The following is a 24,442-nucleotide window of genomic DNA, read 5'->3' on the forward strand; positions in this document are numbered from 1 at the left end:
TGCAAGAAACCTGCTAATACACCTACATGATTGGAGAGACTTTCCTGCATTTTATGGTGCTCTATTGCAGCAAATGTCAAGGCTCAGCAAAACAAGAAGGTACTAGGAATGGTCTCACACAGCCTGGGACCTCTCTTGCTCATCTCCCAAACAGCATATATTTGTTACTGCATTAAACAAGGAAATGGAGAACATTCTGTTGTCTCAAAGTCATGCCATAGCTTTGTGTGCACATAATACCCCCCATCAGCACAAGAATCAAGTAAGACTTTCACATTTAATAGCTTCCAAAATGCTTCTCGTTCTTGAACAAAGTGGCACCCCATGTGCCTCAAGACATTTGCTAAAGGCTAGAAAGAGGGGACATTAGAACATTACACCCTGTCTGCTCTCAGCAATGAACCTCCTTCTGCTCCAGAGAGGTCAATCCGGAGTCTGTACAGATGCTTTAAGGCTGGCTTTTGCAGAACAATAAGGTGGTTACTGCTGCAGTACAAGCTCCCCACAAATATTTCTCTCGTGCACTCCAGCCCGATCACAGTGCCTTCGTCATGTCAGCTCAAGGTACATAGAGCTGGGAAGAATCTTACCTGAATCACAGCATCCAATATATTTTTCCATGGCTGTCTACTTCTACAAGACTTGAGATTTCCCGAGCCCTCAGGATACTCCTGAACACACTTAGGCGCTACTAAAAGACAAAATACAACTTTGATGTGCCAAAGGAAGTTAAACAGTACTGCCAACATCCTAGAGGCCCAGAAATATTATGGAGCTTGTTAAATGATGATAATCCTAAGTAGGCCACCTTCAGCACTACTAAAGACAAAAGCTTTCAACTGTTCCTGTTGATATGGCCTGAGGGAACCTCTTGTGTTCAAACTCAGCAATTGGCGTACACCTGAATCCATGAGAAGACACAGTAGTCACGTGTCAGAGTACCCAGAGGGTCATTAGAAGTACCCATATAATTTACTGACATACTATGTTTAGCTGCAGCCAGCGCCCCAAAAGCAGTACACATTTTCTCTCCTTTTCTGCCCATGAAAAGGAATCAGAAGTGCTCAAACACAGAATGAAGATGGCATTGAGACGGGACAAACAAACAGTAATTCAGTCTCCTTTCCAATTCCTTTGGAGAGACCAACAAGTCTTCACATCATATCTATAACCAGAAATTCTCCTATTCTGACAAAGAACTTCTTTGATAAAGTTATCAAGTATGTAATTGAAAGAGTATATTACTTGCCCTGCTGCCTCACCCAGAAGATAAAAACCTCAGTTCTTTGATATTTAGAAACTTCCTCATTTTTCCTAATCTTGTGCCAATATGCCCCTCTAAATTACACAGTTCTTCCTGAAGTTTATACCACAAAGATGTGTTTACCTATACTTTTCTTCCGAACCTCTCTCTTATCCTGAAGCATGCAGATAAATCACTTTGCCAACTATAGTTTCACTCCTTGATCCAAACGCTTACAGTCCTACTGGCAAAGAAACTCTTACAGAAGAGTGTCCTTTAAAGTCCAGCAGCAGCGCAAGGACCCACGGCGCAGCTGGGCACGATGGGCACTATCTGATCCTTAACAGGCAGCCACACAGAACCCACAAATCAGTTCAGTCCAGCATCACTTACCTATTTCCACGATAGTCAAGAGATCACTACATAGAAAAACTCCAAGAACAGAAAGAAGGTGCTGTTAATGTAACATCTAAAGAAGCAAGGTGTGACCTAGAGGGAAACTTAATTGCTTAAGTAGCTGGGTTGGGGCACCACACAGTACTAAAGAAGAGAATAAACTACAACCGCAAGTCATGAGTAGGAATTATCATTCAGAAAATAAGACAGATATAAAAGTTTTAGAGCAGACTGGCCTGAATGAAAGGGAAAAATGTCACAGCTGCTAACAGCTCACAATTTTTTAAGCTTGCTTTTTGTTCCGTTATCTCACTTCCTGAGGACACACATTGTGAATGAAACTTCAAACAAGCAGAAAGGAGATTTGAAGATCCAGGAGTCTGTACAGGTGCAAGTAACTGTAGTGGGAAGGTACCATCCCAGACCTGGCAGAAGGACACCACCACCTGCCAAAGGCTTGCATGACCTGGATAAGGGGGTGCTCCCTTCAGTTTTTAAGACAGCATCCACAGTACACAAATCACCAGAACACTTGGAATTACCCTCACCACTCAAAGAGAGATCCAGGGAACAAGTAAATGAAGAAAAACATTCTCCATTTCCATGTGAAACACTTGTATCAGTTCAGGATTTAAGTACACATTCTACAGAGAGGAAGCTGCAATGATCACTGTGCGCACTTCAAACTGTTCAGGAGTTTAAGAAAAATAAATAAATGTCATTATCTTCTTTCACCAATGTTAAATTCATTCTGAGAAAGGAACAGGTACCTGCAAAGACACAAAAATGCTGCAGATGTAGTGGTAATTGTTCAGAGCTCCCAGTCCCCCAGTAAGAGAACAGTGTAATAATGCTTTACTAATAGACTGAACTAAGTAACCCTTAGCTTTCCATTACACAGCTCAGTGAAGTAACCCAACAGATGAGCTGCTCAGAAAAATAAACCCAGTCCTTGTGGGCAGCAAACATGGACTGATAGACCAAGTGGGAGAGAATGCAGAGGCAGATGGGTAGAGGTAATCGGAAATGACAGAAAGATAAGCAGGCAAAGGGCAAGCAGAGAGCTTGAAGGACAGAGGCAGACGACCTGAGACTTTACAGACACAGATATTTGAAAAGTTAAATCAACAGCTTTCCAACAGCATTATTTTTAAAATCATTCCACCTAATATATGCAGGGAACCAGCTGCTTGTAAAATGACCTTTAAACCCTACCTACCATACCTTATTAGACTAATTCAAAGCTGGAGGTTGGCTGATCCTGAAATCCATTTATACAGGACAAACAGGCACTCAGCAGGGACAAAGAGCGAACACACTGTCAAAATAATTCCGCCTGCATTTCTGGCTGCACACCCAGGATGAACACAGAGCAAGCGCGCTTCTCCAACTTCAGAAACAAAAAGATACACGAGAGACTGCAGCACCATCCTGACTGAAGGCTTCACTATCTGCTTCCCTCACGTGACAAGGTAACAAATTCTTAATTATAACAAGTGTTGGCTTTCTGGACAGCTTCTGTGAATGCAGAGGTCTTTAAGAGCCTTTCACCAACTCTTAAAGGCCCCTAACAAAGGCCTCTAATCAAAAAAGATGTTATAAACAAAAACAAGTTTCTTGCCAACAGAGGAAAGTATCAGCAGCAGAGCTAACTCTAGTACTACATTCAGGCCACTGTAACACAGTCTTCAGTGTCTTGTTCCTTTATTTGAAACACTGCTGTCCAGAAAGGTAACTTAAAACTGGCTTAAGAAGGTCTAACTAGGGTTGATGGCTTTAAATTGCTTTGGAAGCATCACAAGTATATTAGGAAATATTTCCAGACAAGGAGGCCTGTTGGGCTGACAGACAGTGGCACAGGGGGGTGAAAACCACAAACAATTAATGCAGGCACAATGCAGAAAGCAGCCTCTCCACAAAGATTAGATTTTTGTTACAGAAATGCTTCATAGTCTTGGACAGAGAGGCTCTTGGAAAGAACAAACACTAGCAAGCAGGATCAGGGCAACTTCTGCAAGCCTCCTCTTCCAACATGCCATCACTCTGGCAAGAACAGGATTGGCTTCCTACTGATAGGAGGGCTCATCCATCATTCCTTAACTTCCCAAGTTCTCTTTGGCACGGCAAAGGGCTAGTTAGAGCAGTCTCGCTTGCTTGGTAGCAACTCCTCCACTGGATTGGGACCAATGCCACCAAAATAACCCCTGTACATGTTATCTACACAGACACCTTCAGCTGATTGGTGAAGGCTTTAAATCCTATTAGTCCTCAAGGTATTCAGCCCCAAGACCTGCTAATAAAAATAGCTGATGGATGGTGTGTGGAAACTGCAAACTGCATGGAGCAGGCAACCATCCTGCACAGACTATGACCAACAAGGAGCATAACAAATCTTTGGTTTCCCCAGTTTGTCATGGAGACTTTGGCATCACCGATATAATTTCCCAAGTTATAGCCAAGTTGTCAGAGAATGGATCTAACATTAGCACGGAAGTTATGGAAGTCAGAGCTATTTTGGAACTTCTTGGGAGTCTGAAGGCATTTGACCTTGTGCTTCTAACCAGCAGTTGCTATCGACAGCAATTTTTGTGGATCTGTTTCAATCTAACTTCAGCAGCAAAACACAGTTTAAAAATTGGAAATCAACTTCTTTCTGTCCAAGACTGCTTGGTCATCAGTCTCCCAGAATTAATCTGAGTAAGAATTTCCATTTCCAACTTGCCAACACAATGCTACAAATCTTTTGTGAAAAAATCTGGCATTAAACCAGCATGATGTATCACAACACACTCTCACCCCCAAGCAACTATTTCTCGTACTAGATAAACCTGACTGAATACAGTTCTCCGGAAAAAACTGCCTAACACACCACAGACAGCACAGAATCAGAGAAACCTGTTAGATACAGTAGATCCATGTAGATCCCATTAACTTAAATCAAAAGAGAAACAGCTTTGGGAAGGAGGGAGGGAAAGAGAGTGCACGTGCACAATACAGAGAAACACATTCCTCTCCTGGTAGTGCCTGGCCCTACTTTGCTTGAAATTTTGATGCCCAACTTCAAATGAGCCTTTTCAGACTCACCCAGACTACATCACAGCACCAAGTCAGCTATGACCTCCCTCATTCCTGACAGGCTAGCTCTTCTAGTATTTTTATCACAGAAAAATTTAGACAGCTTATAAAACAGGTTCTGGCAAACTAAGTTTTAAAACAAGAACAACTGTAACACAGACCACATTTTAGCAGTAACAAAATAACAAATAGTTCAACCTTCAGAAATTGTAATAGTATTCTGACTTCTTTCCCCCTTTTAACAAAGTTGCCTTCAAAACCATCTACGAAACATGCAGATTTAGATTAACATTACCTGTGAGTGTATCTGAGATCATCAGAACCATCAAGCGAGAAATTAGACCCAAAGGCAATTCTGCCTCACCGTCACAATGTCAAAAAACAAAGAAACAAAACCCAGAAAACCAAAAATAAATGCACATGGACTGTGCATTTAACTGCTAGGCAACAGACTGGTTTTGAGAAGAGAACTGGGGTTGGAAGTGCTCCTTCCAGACCAGGCAAGATACAAGAACTTGAGAAGAGAAGATGATACAGGATATGGACTAAGTATCTCTGGAAGGGGAGCCTTGAAGCACAGCCAAGCGAGAAGAAAACTTTTAAAGTTATTTATGCTCTTGTTTTCTGAAAAAATTACAAACCCCAGGAAACGTCACATTGGAGCTTTATGTGGACTGTAGACAGCAGAGAAAGGTACTCGTTCACGTGGGTTAATGCATGCTGATGACATGCCAGGCTGTGGGGAACATCAGGGCTTCATGAAGTGCTGAGACTCCGAGCAACTGAAGAACTCGTGCCACCAGTTTTGCAAACACCAGGTACAGGCAGCAGCCATTTCCATTTTAAGTAGGCCAGCAGTTTGCTCTGGGACATGCCTCATGTATTAAGATGGTGGTTTATGTCCTTTCAGGCAGCTCTGTATTTTTACTTTACCCACTGATGAACTCGAGAGGGTATGAAGCATTACAGAACAGGAACTGCTACCTTAAAAATCAAAACAGTAACCGGTTCAGTCTTTTATAATTAGAAGCAAAATATGGATCCTTTTCACCTTTGCAAATAACAGGTCAGGGTATGCTTGGGTACAGTTAATCCACTGCTGCTCTCCTCTGCGTTTATGACTAAACAAACAGCAGCTGCCTGCAGCTTGCGGCTTCTCCACCGACTCCCTGGTGGAGACCATTTATTGAGTCATAAACTCCTCCGATAGTGTTATCACCACAGCATTTGCACAAATAAAGGTTGGAAGAAAGGAAGATTTTCTTTAAAAAACCCTGACTTTACAGAGAAGGCAAGGAGAACACTTTACAGATCGGTTTGCTTTGAGCAAGGACCGACTGACAAAAGGCAGGGCAGGCATATACTTGGCGGAGGATGGCTGGGCATATCGTCCTCCAGATATGAAACACACAGATTTATCTAAAACTACAAAGCTGAATTTCAGAAAGCTCAAACAACCTTAAAGCCTTCCAAGTTAGATACATTGCATTTCAAGTAGCATACCGCATGATATAAATATATCTCCTTGATGAGACTTCAACAGCGAAGATCTACCTCTGCAGAATCCCGGGGGAGGTGAAACCCTGGCATTTCTCAGGCACAAATATGGGCCTCACTACACCTGGCCAAAACTTTATTCCGCCAGCCACACACACTGACTGCTACTCTCTACCCCAACAAGTACACCATCTACAAATCATTTTGCAATCCATCAGAATGGAAACAACACTTTAACAAGAGCCTAATGATCCAGAATGATCAAAGATACCTGCAGCGCAGCCTGTGGCATCCAGTGCATCCCAACGCTGTTGCTCTTAAGCAAAGATTCAGGTTGCAGAAATGACAGCTCCCGGCAGGCCACGCTTCAGCGGGACACAAAATGCTGGAGTGAAACTGCTCCATCGGGATGGGACACTACACCATTACCTGCAGCATCTTCTCAGCCATCTAGGTCACTGCCCACAGATAAGAGATGAAGTTCCAGTAGAATTGCAATGTTCTACCGTGCGCGCCAAATGGGAACTGGGCTTTCGCTGGGATCACTTGGAAAAGCAGGCGCAGTAAATTAACCACATTCCTTTTTATTACAGTCAAGAGCAAAGGAGAATGCAGTTGACTCAAGGTTATGTTAAAAGTCTACCTCCACTGGAATCCAGTCAGTCAGTGTTTTGCAAGGGCTTGTTTGCATAGCAGAGTGACTCACAGTAAACGAGCGTGAATTTTCCCTGCACTTCCATTACGAACCCAGAATGTTCATATACAGAGAAGTTGCTGTACCATAAACTCACTCACCAGTTTATTGCATTGTAATTTCCTTATGCAGACAAGCCCTAAAGCCTTGATAGAAGTAGGTTTACCTTTATCTGTTACGAATAGCAGAATCATGAGAAGCTGGACGCAGAACAGGGAGAAAGAGCGCGGAATTATGAATGGCTCCTAGCTCAATGTATACAGCTCCTATTGACAAGGGAATACATGTGTCTGAGTGTGCAGCTTTTTATAGCTTGGTTTGGCCAGGAGCTAGAGCGCAAAAATTTCACCTTGGTCCTTCTGTGAAAGACAGGTGCCTAGAGACAGTAAGAAAACACTTGGAAAGAGAGGAATACATGCTCTTCACTAACAGACATTTTTCTGCACACAGTCACAAGAAGCCAGTTCTGTTTGGAATCTCAAGTCACGTTAATATACGGTCACCAGAGGCTGCATTTTTCAAGTGGCAGCTGGTCGGAGATTCCCTGGTATAACCACCAATTACGTAACAAATTAACCAACTAAAATTTGCTGGAAATTCAGATTTGCCTGCTGGTGTGAACAAGGCATAAAGGAAGCAGAATGGGTCATAAATATTCTGAAAGGCTTGTATGTGAGCGCCTGTTTGCAAGGGGTGGGAAGCAAGTCACTTAACAGGACTCAGACTTAAAAAAATAAATAAAATAAATAATTTGTTTTTCCCTTCCATCTGGACTCAAAAGTAAGAAATTACGCAGATTTCCACTGCCCACTCTCCTCTTCCTTCCACACCCTCTTCTCATTGGCACGAGATAAAACCTCGGGGAAACAGCAGCAGCAATTTTCAATTCTCATTATCTAACGGCAGCAGTAGCTCTTGGTGAAACTTGCGGTCAATAAACTACAGGCAATTTTAAAAGACACAATGGGAACTGCCCCTCCCACAGCTGTCCCATTATCCCGGCTTTTATTAGATTTAAAGCCAGCAATTTTTATGCTGTAGCTGAAGTTCTGCAGAGCCATGAAAACAGACCACCAGAAAAGATAAAACACTCCTAAATTAAACAGGAGACATTACAGTAACATACTCTAAAGTTAGAAAGCTTCCACATAAGCAAAGCACAGGATGCAGCAAGCAACCCAGAGCCTGAGCGGGCTGACACCGCTGCAGCGAGCCGATGGCGATGCAACCAAAACTTAACATTCAGGATGGTATAAACGGCAAAGTTAGCGAGCAGGTTAGGCAGGGCAAGTTGAAAGCATACTAGCTACAAAGGCAGGCAATCAGAGCAGGATCCTGCTCCCATAAGTCTACAAACATCCCACTACAGGCATTAACTTCGGTGTTCATGGTCTGGATGTGCCTCCCAAGTGGCAGAAAGAAATACTCACTTGCGGATGGCAATTGAGCTGACCTGTTTCAGATGACTATTTTGGATCAGATGCGCCATGCTCTAGCAGTGCCTACTTTTCTCCCTTGACTACAAAAGACGTCCTGATGGCCAGAAAATATACAAAACAGGTAACATTAGTTATACCCCTATCATGCACTGCAATAAAATAACCTGTTCCAATAAGAGGGCCTGTACAGGAAACGAGTGGAAAATAAATTTCAAAACTCATTAAATAATTACCTGATATATTTGTCTGTGGGGCAAAAGTAACTGAGGGTGCATCCCAGCTCCTGGCACAGAGACATGCACAGCAATAGAAACGGAAACGGGTGTCCAAAGGAACAGTCTCAAACCAACGCAGTAAGGGGGAAGATGTGAAGAATTAATGTCATCCACTGTAAGCTGTAATTTTCAGTCTAGATATCTAGAGCTTGCTTTCTCTGAGTCTAATGTATACCATGCCCTGGAGACATTTTTACCAGCCATCAAAAGGAACTTGCAGAGAACCAGATGCTTCATTAAAGAATATTCACCAAGCCTTATAAAATCTTTAGTAAAAAGCAGAAGAACAAATCACCAGCGTTCAAGCGAGCTGAAGACACACATCCAGCTTTGATTACAACCTCCTGTACTGGAAAACAAATTGCGCTTAAAAAAAAAAAAAAAAAGAAAGGAAAGGAAAAATACACCCAAGAAATCAAGAGATTCTGGCCTCTCTTTCCCACACTCCTCCAACCTGAATTTCCTGAATGAGGAATGCGTGAGACAAAGCCATTTGGTAGAAGATGCTAATTTAAACTTAAAGACAAATAACAGCTTAAAAGGGGAAGGGAGGAGGGAGTTTTAATCCTTTATGAAAAAACGCAACAGCTTGTGATTGCTACATATATCTCAGGAGTCAGAGGACTCTGTAAGAGCAGTGAGGCAAATTGTCAGGGCTTGAGCTGCCCTGGGACAAAGGAAATTACAGAAGATGTACTGCCTTATACAAGTTTTATTTAGTTTTATTTGAATTTGTATTTGTAGAACTCTCTAATGCCTGTATCTAGATGCAAAGTTCAGTTACCTGTTCCTTAGTCTCTCTCACCCCTTCCTAAAACACAGCAAGGAGGCTTTTCTGCCACATTATCATCATCCACAGCAAATTAATGTCCTACACACTGCTCCTTCCAGGAAGATTCTGTAACAGTTGGAAAAAAATTAAATAAATCTGAAGTTCACCAAACATTCTGGGAACCAAGACAACCCCCAGTTTTTGATTTATTAAAAAAAAAAAATATCAAAAACCCCACCGACCACACAAATCCAAAAAAGATAAGTTAATCAGATCTTTCACTGCCCTCTGCTGTTACCAGTCATTTGGCTTCCAATTTACTGTTTAATAATGTTGTGCTGGGGGTCAGGGCTGGCAGTGTCCCAGCCCCCTTCTCAGGCGGGTTGGAGCTGCAGCTTGCAAATATGCTGAAGTTTAATGCAATCTGTCGTCTTTGGTAATCACATTCCACCCGCACTGCATGCAATAAAGACATACTGGTAAATGCATTTGCTAAAGATACACTCCAATGAAAAGGCTACAAGGCTGATTTACAGGAGGCAAGGAAGAAGCATCAGGTAACGGAGGCTGGCAATAGATGTGCCAATGCTCTGCGCACAGCAACAGAGGGCACGGATTGTGCAGCAGCAGCACCGGCACCACTTTACATTAAAGCTAAGAGAAAGAAACCACACGTTTTGGGAGCTGGGGACTTTAAAGATATCAGAGAAAAGCCCTTTCCCTGGCAGCTTTAACCTTGCTGATTTGCAGACATACAAAGACCTTCTTTGTAAACAGGAAGGAAAAAAATTCCACTAGGACTAGCAACAACATTTGGTCTAATATATCCTGACAATTTTCCCATCTCCTTCTGTCAGGCTTCTTCTGGGAGCCGGCTGGCAGCTTGTTTCATGTTATACTTAAATCAGGCATACAGCTTCCCCTCACAATGCTAATGCGACAGAGAAAGACTGCTTCTATGAAATCTCCACCTCTCCCCCACCCTTTGCATCAGTAATCCCATGAGAGGAGTCTCAGTTTTCTATTCCCAGAAGGCTCCATCCTTTTCCCTACATCCATCTACTATAGTCTCAGCACCCTTTAGAGAATTTTCTATACACACACATTTCCCCCCCCAAAAAAAAACCCAAACCCTGCCCTTAAGGGACATCTGACCCACTGAATTCTCACATGGCGAACAGCATCCTCTACACTCCAGACATCCCAAGCAGCAGCTTATTTCTTACCACTCACTTTTCCCAAGACCCTATCCTAGTTGTTATGTCCAAATACTTTATTTCTCCTTTCTCCTTCACTTGTTTCAATAGCCAGAAATTCTTCCAAGGTACTGAACATGATGTCCTAAGGCATCAACAGAACCTACTAATGCTTCTGCATCTCGGAGGGAAGAGCCATAAGGCTTGCTGGCACCCCATACAAGATGAAATTTTTTAGGAGTGCAATTTTCTTAAAGGCAGCAGCTTTGCCCAGTAAAGAAGCTTTCCTCATGCAGCAATGAAAGGAAGCAAGACCTCCAACTGCGAAGTCCCATAAAAGGAGGATGTTTAGAGCCCATTCAAAATGTTGCCGATATTGGCAAAATGGATTTGCCTACTGTTTGCAGTACACAGCATCCAAAATCTACAGAATCATTGTGACTGACTTTCAAACCTAGGAGCATTGGTGCTGCTGTTTTGGTGGCAGCTCAGTACAACAGGACTCACTGATGGAAGTGAAGTTGGGACATACCACAGTGTGGCTGGGAAATGTGGAATGAACGTGGGAAAATGGATCCCAGTGAAAACTTGTCTCCTATGAAGATCACAATTTGACTAATACAAGCCACAGTTTTCAGGAACACTTCCCAGAAGAAAACACCATGCAAAACAAGACAGAAAAGCCAGCAAGTACAACAGGGAAGCTTTTGTTACCTTCTGAGCTGCACTAACACAGCGCTGATATTCCTTAGCCAGCTCCGAACACTTGAGCACTTCATGTTTGTTTTCTTGGTAGCACTTCAAAATTTCAGACTGCAGGTTTGCGCAGACAGGATCAGTGTTCCTCCTCCTGCAGGGAAAACAAGCACAGAAAGATGTGTGAAGAGTTGTTTTCACCTACTTACTACCACTTTACCAGGGGCACACATACTAATCCTGCGTTGGAGTCATCTAGTCTTAACAGAGAAACTGGTGGGAGCAACAATCACCAAAGTGGGTCAGATGACCAACAGTGTCTTTCAGCTGAAAAATCCAGGGTACTTAGCAAAAAGAAGGAACACGTTCTTTCTAGGTTGGTGTGGAAGGCTGGTTTACCCTTAGACAAAACATCATCTCTCCTCCACAGTCAGGAGGGGAAAAAAATAAATCAATTCCAAGAGGTTCAGTGATTTCAATGATTTCCCCAACTCACACTGGAAATCTTTGGCAGAACTCAGGAACCCTGGCAGGGCCTGCGCTAGATCTGTAACAGTCTTGACAAGGAACTGAATGAACTTGTTGAATAAGCCGCCTCGACCTATTGAATTCTCATCTATTTAAACACTTCAAAAAAAATCCAACACAGTCGGAAGCACTGCAATTCTCCTAGTGACTAGAAAAAACAGAATAATAGCAAGACCAGATATCCTTTTCTTTGTATTTCTGAAGCAATTAGTACTCATACCCCATAAATGGCATTGACAGCTACCCAAGAACAATTAGGGATGATGTTCTTATACTCTAATGTGCATGTGTACATATGGCACATCATCAGCAACAGTACCAATAAAGCAGAAGGTCGTTGTAAAACAATACCAGCAACAATGGCACAAAAACAGTAAGACAGTGTCATCAGCTGCACAGACAGGCAGACACAAATTGCAGGAATTTGCAGCACAATTGCCATGGTATGTTTTACCAGGAACAAGAGAACATATGCTTAGGTGTAGCAATCCTCAGATGACGCCTTCTAAACCACAAACCATTTAATTCCTTGCTTTTTCTGCCCCAATATGCTTACAGAGATCTGGGCCCAAATATCAAAAGCAACTCTTCCTTGCAAAGCGCTTGATGCTACAGGCAGGCATGAGTGCCATGCCACGATGTATTCATTTCCACAGTAACAACAACAGGCACTCAGTCAGCAACAAGGCTCCACAGCGAGGCAGAGAGAAAACATGACCTGTTCCTGGCCATGTCTCATTCTCTCAGGTGGAAGAGATTTCCAAGAAACGTGAAATCTTAAACCAAGATCTTTTAGAAGCTTCTGGAGAGCTCAGATCTGAGTTTCCAAAACACGCTCATTTTTGTAAGGTGCTCAGGAAGCCAAGTGGAAGGGCCAAAAGAAGAAAAAAATAATAAAAATAAAAATCTGTCCTTTCTGTATCATCAACCTAGTTGCTCCCTCAAAATAGTTTGGCCGAGGCATATTCCAAATGACACTTCTTCAGTCCTCAGTCTTACTGTCAACATACATGGATGACTAAGAATTTACCAGTAACAGTATGACAGCCCCACTAAAACACTGAGGTTTCAATCAGAAACCACCAAAGATACTACACAAACTTCTTTTTCCACCTCTTCACTAATCTTACAGCTTTTAGAAGAAACTTATTCCATCCATGGTCGCTAGAGGCTAGTGTGCATTTCTGATTTCAAAGTTCTATAGCAAATCACCTTTAAAGCCTCTAAAAATCCATATTCTAAAAAAATCTTCAAATTTTGGAATAGAAAAGTACCCAGGGAGAGCTTCAGAAACTCATAATGTTGGCATTTTGCTTTGTCACTAACTTTAATACCACTCTAATCAAATCGGTGAGACTGTGGAAATGATACCAAACAATACCAGGTCAGGAAATACCACCAAATCCCTCAATTCATTGAAAAAGTTAAGGCTTTTAAAATCTGGGGTTTTAAACTCAGTCATGTTAAACTGAAGGGCATTTTGTAATTTGCATGAAAAGACTGGAACAGCAAAAAGGTACAACATGCCACAAAATAGTCTGTATTCATCTGAACTGAACAATATGGTACAAACATCTTGGAAATATTTAGAAGAATGCTTGAGGTTGCCACTGTTGGCATGGAGAGCTATAGGAACTGTGCCTTTTTAATGTGTGTCTGCTCGTTCACTGTCTCTCCTATGGCATCAGTCTTCATTGCCTGGAGTAAATATAAAGCTAGGACCCATCTGTGGACTCAGACAGTAGTACAAAGTCTGTGGTCCTCTTCTTTCAGGACAACCCTTGGTGCTCTGTCCACAGCACAGAGGCCTATTTAAAATCCATGCAGTGGTGAGCAGTAAAGCCACAGAGTAAGTGTTGCTGCCTAAAGCCTACCAGAGGCAAGGGATCAATCAGCACAGAATGGCGTGCATTGCCCAGCGAGTACCTGAGTCAGCATTCATACATGCCACTTTCCAGAACACAAAGATTTTTTGGGTACCGGGTACCTGGAACCATAACAAGAATATTCTCCTTCATTTCTTCAAAATAAAATCTCAAACTGTGGATATACATCAACTGTACCAGCTTCTCAAAACAGATTTAGAGAAACTAATCAACATAATACAAAGCTGGTTAAGGTAATAATCAATACAAATTACAGAAACCAATATATTAGTGCATTCACCAGTGAACTGGAAATTCAATGGAACCAGTTAAATCCCACTGAGAATGACATTTCACTTTGGAGCGGGAAGCTAGCACTGCTCGGGAGATAACTGTCACTGTGCCCCACCGTGCAGTGTGATCCATGAAACAACGGGACAAGAAGTACATGTGAGCTCACCGTAAGTTGGCACATCCTGCTGAGTCCAGGAGTACACAAGCCACCCACATCCAGCAGTTTAGTTTTGGTACCCATCTGGACTGAAAAAGGGGATCCAAACTGCTTTGGTGAACAACTGCTTGAGGAACTGCCCTCCCAGCACAGCAATCGCTACTCTTGTCCTATCTCACTCAAAGGGATGCCACATTCCTGCTCACGTTAAGTCTCCTCAGGCTGCAACATTTCCACACGTGGGGGGACAACAGCCCCATACACCAGTTGCACATTTCAGTTGTCTGGCTTTACTCATGCATATCTGAAAGTAAAAGGTATTAACACACACAAAAACCTGATGGAGACCAGCAACATCTAACTACAAACATCTCTGCTGAGAGCAACAGCACATGGACTTCCAAAGGAGGGGGACCTTCGACAACTGTCTCCAACATCAGCCCAGCTCAAGGCTGTTGGCACTAACCTTTAGAAAAATTAATCTTCTGGACACTCCGTGACACTGCCTTTGGAAAACACCTTGTTGTTTTGAGGGGCTGTATTATTATTTCTTTAACAACAAGGGGGAAGGAACATGGTGGAGCAGGGATGAGGTTTGAATACGTAAGAGTAGGGGACTAGTATGCTTTGACTTTTCTTCTAAAACAGATCACAGTTTTAAACATAACACGCCACCATCAAATTAAGTAGACAATTACCCTCTGTCTAAAATAAAAGGCATTGTGATTACAGATGTAAGAGGCTCATTGATAGCAGCTAGGAAAAAGGCAAGAGAGAAAGGATGGACTGGGAAGAGCTAGGACAGTACCTCAGACAGGGAAGCATGGGAGATGAGCTCTGACAATACCTTGGAAATAAATGCAAGATGTACAGAATATGAAAGATTAAACCAATAACACACACTCTCATCTGCCTAAAGGAAGAGGAAAGGAGAAAAGATGACAGGTGGGAAAAAGGAAAGGAAGAATCTAGAAATAAAACTCATTAGCAGTGCCTCCCCCATCGTAGTGGGGAAAGACACCTTCGCTTCACCACTGTTCAATGGGAAGGAAGACAACGTACACCTGAAACCCATGATTTCAGATCTTCCTCTCCCCCTCCCATGGAGGGATCTAAACCAGGTCTTTGTCTGGAAAAGAAGGCAGAGGTTTTCTCAAAATGAAACAAAAGGCATCCTTCTTTCTGCTATCCCTCGAGGTAAGACAGAATGAGCATGATCTTGCTGCATTTTGACACATCGAGAGTTACCAAATCCTCTCTATCACTGCGTATTCCCTTTATTTAATAAATGAAATCTCATCAACTTATCCTTCTTCTATTATCACTGCTGACATCAATCTGATAATATTGGCTTGGCGTGGAATCGTGCTATTATATGTCCTCTTGATATTTAATTTAAGAGAAACGTCTGCAGTGGGGTGAATATGTGAAGCAAGCTTTTTATTACTGGCAGCAGTAAGGACGCTGGGAGTGAATTAGACATTCATCTTAGTCAGGGCCAATCTAGTGGCTCAGAAGAGGTTTTCTTCTTAACCCTCTCCTAACTGTTCAATAGCGGCAGGTAACGGCTGCTCCAGTCAATAACTGCACTCATTTGTCTTGGCAAATTCATTTCTACATGGATATAAACCCCATGAAGAAGTGCTAAGCGTCTGGGAGGTTAAAACAAGGTTCTTCAAGCATTTCCATCACAAGCTCTGCGATAGTAAGGAAGAGTGCTGGTCTAAATGTCCATCAATTAATCAAGAAGCAACACAGCTTTGAAAGACAAACACACAAACTCGCTGCAAGGAGTGATTAAGGCAGTATCATCAGAATACAGACCCCACAGACAGCAGGTTCCAAACACAGCATGATGGCTGGTAGCTAGTTGCTGCTGACAGATTCCCTTTTTGGAAGAATTATGGACTCTACAGGAAAGCAAGGGAAAGCTGGAAGATGTGTATGTATTTGCTAGTCCTTCCACCCAGCTGAAAAATCAGACTAGCTAAGCAGAGGTCCAACTTTAATGCTTTAGGACTTGGCAGCTCTTTAGACTAGTGCACGATCAGTAACCACAGTGAGTACCCCAGCACAGCTTGGCTTTACCTGCTAGAACAGCAATTCCAGATGGAGTTAAGAGCAAGATCCTCTTTTTACATTTTACTCTGGGAAACCAATCAAGCCGAGAAAAAACTCAAGATAGAGACTGATGTTATCTAAACACAGACATTTCGATAAGTCTGCTCAGAAAGTAAAAAACAAAGATTTGCAGGGTCCCTCACAGAAGCCAACTTTTAGAGTAGCTACGCTCCGGTACACAGCTGCAAGCAGCAACCCAAATGGGGCAGCAACTTGGAATTTCCTGTAAGCTGCAAAATCTGACAACTGGATTAGTTGCTTTCTGCTGCATTATTTGACTAAGACCAGTGTCTGAGCTAACTTGAGCAAACCACATTAGTCACCACTGTCACCACAGCGCAGACAGCCTCAGAGGTCAGCAATGAGGTGCACATGCAGCACTGAGAAAAACCCAGGCACACAGCAGCAGTTTTTGCAAGTCAGGAAGGAATCAGCGACGCGTCATATATTTGGTTAACATGTTTATATATCCAGGGTACGTTACATGTATTTCAGATTAAGCTCAGTGATGCTTTGGCCACATAAATGTGTGCTGCCATGCTGTACTATACATATATAAAAACTGCTAAGTGGTTAACTGACCTGTAAAACTGCATTCTCCCTTGGGTAGCAGTTGGCTTTGATGGCTTCTCTTTAACATGTCAGAAAAATAACTCCAGACAGATGCAATACACAGCACATAGAAAGGTTCCATCCTCTCTCATTATTGCATCCTTGACATTTACAGCAGAAAATTAAACACAATTGAAGCATTTCATTCACACATAACAAACTCATCAGCACAGAACAAACAGCTAGGGAAGCTAACTTTCAGCATAGGCCCCAGGATGCTGCACTATCACAAAGCAAACACTATGGCTCACTGCAACCTATGGAATTCCCTGATCCTTCACATCAGCTTGGTAACATGGCTTGAATGAAAGAGGGCAGAGTCATGTTGCATCTGTTTGGCAAGAGAAATAAGAAATAAGCAGCTTAATAGATTATCCAAATGTCTACTAAAAATTCAGTAATATTTAAGCTACATAACCTAGCACAGTATAAACAAACTGCATGGCTCATGAGGATAAACTAATGTGATCAGGAAGGAAATATTTCTGATCAGTTTCATGTATTCAAAACACTGCTCATCAGGGCTTTGCCACTGATCTGGATGGAATACAAGGCTTGCAGAATTAATAATGTGTAGAGCAAGAGGAGACAGACTAAAAGAAAAGGTGAAACCTCATGACAATTTTCATGTGAATAGGGCCACTACGTCCAATTTTCAGCTGAAGCAGTTGTACTCCTGTCTTTCTAAAACCCTTCCTATATGCCTTGGCACACCGTCTGCAGCACACGGCTACATGGCTGCAGTATTTCCCCCCTCTCTTTCTTCCCCTTGACAGCTGCGTTTCAATAATAGGTCACTCAATTCTCTTTTTCCCTACTTTGTCCATGGAAGTGCCTCATAAATGCATATTTATAAAGTACTATGAGTTTCTGGGTGACTCTGTGATCCTACAAAATTTGTCACTCAAGTACTTCCCAACATCCATTCCTGTTTTGACAGCTTGTTTGAAGCTGCTATGCAATTCCCCACTGCAATTTGCGCACTCAGTGCACCCTTGTCCTTTCCAGGACAAATACCTCCTTTCCTTCCGATCAGAGGTACACAGAAGCTGTTCTGAAATCTTCTCCTGTGTAAGTAATTAGATTCTATCGCTGTGAACAAAAGTTAACAGAAGTCCAAATATCAAGTGTCAGCAACTTGTTGAGTCACTGTACTGCATTCAGTGAAAATAGCCTGACCCAGCTGCATTTTCTTCATCAAACAAACAAAAAGCCCAAAACCCAAATTCAAAAATATACAGATTGAAGTGGAAAACGATTTAAAATTACCAGTTTTCTGTAACAACCTCTAATTTTGGAAATCTAACAACATTCTCTCCAAATCTCCAAAGTGATGCAAAGAGATTACGTGACCCATCCAAAGCTGGTTCCAGCTCTCTGTCCTTCTTACTTCAATGCATCACAAACTCCCCTGCCCTCCTTCGTGGTTTATTCGCACAAGTAGTCATTTCCCACTTGACCAACGGGTCATCCTAAAAGACTTGGATTTATACTTCACAGTGCTTTGCCAAGCACAGTGTCAACCAAATTTAACTGGCTTCCTTAGCTCCCCATAAGCTGCAGGCACTGGGGTTTTGGTGGTGTCTCTGGGGGGAGGAGGAAGGTAGCAATATGCAAAGAACGGTACAAAACCATATAAAATTAAATGATCCCTATCCTACTGAACCTGTGAACACAATAACTAATCAACCCTATTAGCATTCTGCATGGCAGATGGCAAGTGGTTTGGAATAATGAGAGACTTTTCCCCACAAGTGGATAATTCCAATATACATTTGGATGTAAATTCTTTACTGGTTATGATGGTAGAATACCAAGTTATGAGGAACTGCCAGTTTGGAAGATGAAAGGAAAACTACTGCCACTTCCTTCACTTGCCAAGAGATACAGAAGTTAACAGAAATGGACCTCCTGCCCACAAAGCCATGCACCATTTTTTCCAAAGATGCCAAGCTACTGAAAGTTGACTAGCAAAGATGAAGAGCCTAAAGTTAGCAGCAAAATGGTCTCTGGAAGCCAAGCAGAAATGAGTCAGAATCTTGTTGCTGGAAGGAGTTCTCTGAATCAGAAAGGAAGCTGGCTCAGCTCCCACAAGGCAGAAAAGCAATATAGCAAGCAATAACTGAATCTGAAAACAACAAACAGCCCAACAAGTGACCCGTATAAGGATTTTCTTTCTTCAGATAAAAAACATCTAAAACTGGTTAAGATCTCAGGTCAGGAAGGGAATGCATGCAGCTTACAGAATGCATGCAGCACTGGCCCCAAGAATATACGGGTTGTGGTAGTGCTACGTTGTCTGGGAGTTAGCTGGGAAACCGCCTGCTGGGAGAATCCTGGGCCCATATTTTCTGTTGATCTATTAAACCCCCTCCCCCAAAAGTATTCTAAAGAAGGCAACTGACAATGTGATATGCTGATTTCATATAACTGCAAGGCATGAGAGACAGGCAGGTTCAGTAAATTTTTTCCTATGTGAGATGATCTCGTAATGATGTCAAGACTAACGAATTGGGTTTTTTCTAAAAGAAAACCCTGACCACTCATTTTAACAGCAGTTACTTTTCTAAAGTGTCACTAAGCACTGTACTAGGTCCCTACAGTTTACACCAGACTACACAAAGGAGTAACAGTGATGGACAAAAATATGAGTCCGTTAGTATATCCTGAACTGACAGAGTGGCATATCCTGCTAAAGATGCAGAAAGAAATTCTGAGAGGAGAATGAAGCTGCCAGCGTTAAAGTCCAGGTGGGATATGAAGCTCTTCATATTCACTTTATTAAAAAAAAAAAAAACAAAAAAAAAAACCACAAAAAAAACACCAACCCTTGATTCTGCCCACATGCTCTAATCTTCAAAACCACTGTGTCCCCTTTTACCGTGCTGTGCAATTTGTTGAGGACGGACTCAGAAAGATCCCCATTAAGCAGCTACTCATCCCCCAAAGAACATCAATAATGGAGCTTTCAAAGAACACACACAAAGTCTTAAAGCCTGGTTTTGGGGGAAAGTTATGATTATTTTTCTTTTTTTTTTTTTTAAATAAGTATTATAATTTCAAAAAGTCCTTAGAGAACTGAAAAAATCCTTATAGAAAATAATGTAGATAACATGGGTTTACATTTGAAGATGAGCATATCAAATGTCTAGGGTGAGTTAATGAGACCTATGCCTACTTGAAGATGCTCCACCGTGCTGTTAGTGGCACTCACGGTCAGCACAGTTGTAAGAAGTTCTCTCTGAAGAAACAATATTCACACCTGAACAAGCAAGTGTTCCTGTCTTCCAAACGCCACTTTTTCAAACCCAATTACTTACAATTGTTGGCGTGGTATGTGTATGTCCCAGACAGGCAGGCAAGAGACACTTCCAGGACTAACAAGGGAAATAAAAGGATAGGAAGGAAGACCCAGTCCCAGCAAGGTCCTCTCACAGTAGGCTGATACAACCTGATCTTGAGACCACAAAAGCTGATGGGACCCCATAGCCTAGACACCTATTTAGTCAGAGTAACACCATGAACTATTCAAATCACACCAAGTAAGTGAAAAATAACGTCATTGAAGCCTGGTCTGATGGCAGAGATGATTTTTCTCTGCCTTTGAAAGGGAAGAAAGGACCTCAATCCCTCCTCAGCCAACAACAAACACCACCAACTTCCTCTATACAGGTGGATCACCGTGATGGAAGATGTCAACAGCTGTCCTGCCACAGTCCTTATTTCCCCAGAAGGAGGAGATACAGAAGCTCTGACCTACAGAACAAACTATTACTCTCCTCAAATTTCCCCCACTGGTACTTGTGTTTGGCCCATCCTATTATGCCTCCATCACTCTGGGAGGAGACCAACTCAACAGTAAGTAAAATGCACTGTGTGAAGTGTCATAATCCAGAATCAGAAACACAATTACTGTTCAAAATAGCAACATTGCCCTTGAAATCAGTTGCTACTGAATTAATGACCAGATTGTTAGGACTGTTACCTCATCTTTGCCTTAGGCTTCTAATTAGCAAACAAGTCATTAATTCACTGGTAACAAGTGGTTTCTCAGGCATTATTACTTCTGACATCTTTAATTTACCACTCTTTTTGGAAAGCTTCCCCAGACAACTTTAACCTCAGTCCTCTAGAAATCAACCCTGTGCCACTACCACCAGCACACCCACTGGAAGATGGAGGCAGAAAAACACAGCACAAAAGCTCAGATGGGTCACTAATTAATATTCATTACTTCTTTCCCAACTCAAGCTAAGGGGAGGAGGGATCAAAGACACAAGAAGTTCTGGATTTTGGCGTGGATCTGTCATTACGTCTAAATCAACAATAAACCACTAGGAACCCTGAAGAAACCTTGCTTCCACCATGATGCACAGTGGAATATTTAATTCCCAATCTGAGGATCAGAGATCAGCTCCTATTTTCATTGCATTCTCCATGACAAAAAGCTTTGAACTGAAATATTTCACATACTCTGATGCACAAAGTACGTCTGAGGTTTGTTTTAACAGCTGCACAAAATATCCATGCTTTCAAAAACAATCTGGATTTGGCCTGCCAACAAACCCTGATCTAAAGGTTTTATAATGGCAACAGTACTACAGAATACAAGTGCTTTCCATATAAAAATCGATAGCAATAGAAACATCCCAAACAAACTACATGGAGTCTGGTACTTCTTCCTTTGCTACTCCAGTCTTCACTATTCAGGTCTTATGTTATAAATTCCCAAGTTCTACCAATATACCTTTGAAGAAACGCTCTTGCAATTTTGAAAAGATATATTAATATTTTACACCTGTTTTTCAGCACTAACAGAACTGCGACCTCAGTTCATTGGACTGATTTATTTGTCATCCCTCATCATGCATGAGAGGAAAGACGATACTGTGAACACTAGATTAGAACATAATTTTACTAACTAGGCAAAAAGAAAGTTCTGTTTAGGACCAGCATTTTAGTAACCCCCAAGAAATGAACTTCAGAAAGAAGATTGCACAGCTTGCATAAAGTATACAATCTAATAAATTTTCAAGATTTAAAATTTAATTCAAAAAAGAATAACCTGGCTGAACTGGAACATTTACACAAATCCGTTACACACATTTGACTTTATTTCCACATACCATATTCCTAAAGCACTAGGGGAACATACCTTGCTTGGAAGTCCGTGCACTGATACAGTTACTTAACAGGCCCTCCAAAATCCGTAAATAAGAAGTTTACATGCTAACGTAAATGAGTGAAGAACTTTTTGAAACAGAACTGAAAACGATCAGCAAGTTTTTCTTTCAGTAAAATTCACATAATGTAAAACGTCACAAAGTCAAAATTCACCTGTCTACTCTTTTACCCTCTTTAGAAGTAACTTTGGGGAAACTCATGGCTTATAGTCTCTTAGAGCAATAATCCCATTTACTATTAAGAGTAACTTTGTAAACGTGAGAAACAGCAAAGCTTTGACTAATAACTCATCTCTTTTAAATAAAGATTACATGAAACACACTCAGTGCAGATGGAAGGAGGAACAACAAACACAAACCAAGCACTGGGGGAAGAACAAGACTGGGATGGAGCCAAACCATTTTTTGTGAAGAACCACCATTGCAGGGCACAAAAGCACTGTACTGAGATAACGCTGGGGATAAGCTCCCAGCAGTAATCAGTCTTTTATTCCTCTTAACTCTTAAATCGCTATTGCAGAGGCTCTTAATTTAAAGACTGAATTAATCATTTATCTAATCGAATTATAGGAGAAATCCCAGAGCAATTTTGTTTGAAAACTATGATGCCTTTACCCTTCTTCTCCTTGGGCTTCATGACTGCCCACGTAATTACTACTTCAGAGCTCGATTTCTACGCACAACCCTCTGTTGAAATACCCGAGGCCCCATAGTAGATTTCAAGATTAATAAACTCAAGTATCGCCACATAACTTTTATAAGCTTTCCAGATCTACAAAAACAAGGAAAAAAAAAAGAAGGAAAAAAGAAAAGGTGGTTCCTCCAGGTACCAGTTAGTCTTGCCATTTAATTGTGGGGCCATCAGCCTCATAAAATCTTGTGCAATTCAATAAAGCTTTCATTTCCATGAGCACTGAAAGCAAGCTATAAATTCCCTGTTCCCAGCAGACAGTCCATCTATGAACTTTCCCCCCTATCCCCACTGAGTCAGTGTGGTTCTCTACTCCATGTTCAGCCCAGGAGGATACTTACTACTTGCCAGTTTCTCTAACGTAATCACCTTAAATACGCATGTCCATTAAGTTTAAAGATCTTAGGACCATTAAATGGAACTCTTAGATACTAAGTTCCACATGGAGTAAATCTCTTCGGCAGTTTCTCTGTTGGAAAGCTGCCTTGGATTCAAGGCTGATCTCTATCAGGATAAGATACTGACATTCTTTATGCACTCCTTGAGAACAGCGCAGAGCATACGCAGTCCTCTCAGCACAACATGCAAAGCAGCACAGCCATCGGTAAGCAGCTTCAGAAACAGGTCTGCAAACTATAAGGAGATCTCAGAGGGAAACTCAGCTTCAGAACAATTTTATCTTTTAACAGCTTCCTAATCCCCTCACCCTACTCCTGCAGCTTTACCTTTCAGAGAGTCACACCCCCATTCATGCCAATTCTTGCATCCAAATACAACAACTACAAAAATAAAATAAAAATGTGATAAGACAACTGTCACAAAAGAAAATAAATCAAATTTTTTAAAAAAATACCATTTTGAGGCTAAATCTAGAGTGCCTGCACTAAGCTATAACCTCTTTACTGATGTTTTTTTCCTTCCCCTTAACAGATTCAGGGACTGTAATAACATTTAATCCTCAGAAGCTAATCTAAATGTAACACTCAAAAGAAGACAAAGACAACGCAACAGAAAAAAAATCTGGCTACTGCCTTTTGGGAGTGCTGCTTTATCCCCGGAGCGAGCGCATTAATAGAGCTTGGAATGAAATGCCATTTTATTCTCTGTAGCAGGGAGGGGATTAGCAAGTTGTCTTCTCTAAACCCAGTCTGAGTCATGGCTCTATGAACACTGAGAAAAGGACATGGAACGAAGTGAAGGGCGGGGAGCACTAGCTTTTTATTTACACGCTGTTTCCTTTGTGGGTGGCTACTGATGTGCACAGTTCACTAAACAGGGAAGGAAGAGGGAAAAAGTTCCAAGTCCCCAGACTTTAATTCTGTTGGTTAACAAAAGAGAAAAATCATAATGCACCAATTATAACAACATCATTGAGACAATATGTCCGTGGCAACTGTCCAATTCACCACAGCATGTAAGCAACAAGGGCAAGTTGCTTAAGGTGCCGAAAGCTGTGCTCCGTGGTTTCTTGTTGCTAGGATCTTCTTCCTGGGAGAAAGAAGCAGGTTGGACAGAGCCCAGAACAAAGAAGAAGGAGACACCGTGGTAGGAGGAACAAGGAGACAGAAACAGGCCAGGTTCAGGTGAAGAGATGAGGAACAAAGATCACCGCACAAGTCAGGCCATGCAGGCACTAAGCTTAGCATCCTACCTTGAAGTAGAAACCAAAAGCTAATGACTATGTCGGTGATTTAATATAAAGTTCAGC

At 41.8% G+C, this 24,442-nt stretch overlaps 1 protein-coding gene and 1 long non-coding RNA gene across 10 annotated transcripts in view; one reads left to right on the forward strand and one right to left on the reverse strand.

The window, feature by feature from the left end:
- CHCHD6 (coiled-coil-helix-coiled-coil-helix domain containing 6) overlaps positions 1-24,442 on the reverse strand; it is a 115,868-nt gene that overhangs the window by 26,548 nt on the left and 64,878 nt on the right. For all 9 annotated transcript variants that reach the window (XR_005827770.1, XR_005827769.1, XM_040593350.1 and 6 more), the window contains one exon: positions 11,302-11,437. Coding sequence is in view for 7 of the 9 variants with exons in the window: in XM_040593350.1 (XP_040449284.1) it covers positions 11,302-11,437 (136 nt within the window). In the remaining 2 variants the exon portion in view is untranslated. The remainder of the gene's footprint in view (positions 1-11,301; positions 11,438-24,442) is intronic.
- The window catches only part of LOC121087863, a 40,023-nt gene continuing 18,453 nt past the window's right edge, over positions 2,873-24,442 (forward strand). Inside the window, exon 1 of the long non-coding RNA XR_005827771.1 lies at positions 2,873-3,111. This is a non-coding gene — a long non-coding RNA (uncharacterized LOC121087863). The remainder of the gene's footprint in view (positions 3,112-24,442) is intronic.

The sequence above is a fragment of the Falco naumanni genome, chromosome 4 (genome assembly GCF_017639655.2).
Source record: "Falco naumanni isolate bFalNau1 chromosome 4, bFalNau1.pat, whole genome shotgun sequence".
Taxonomy (NCBI): domain Eukaryota; kingdom Metazoa; phylum Chordata; class Aves; order Falconiformes; family Falconidae; genus Falco; species Falco naumanni.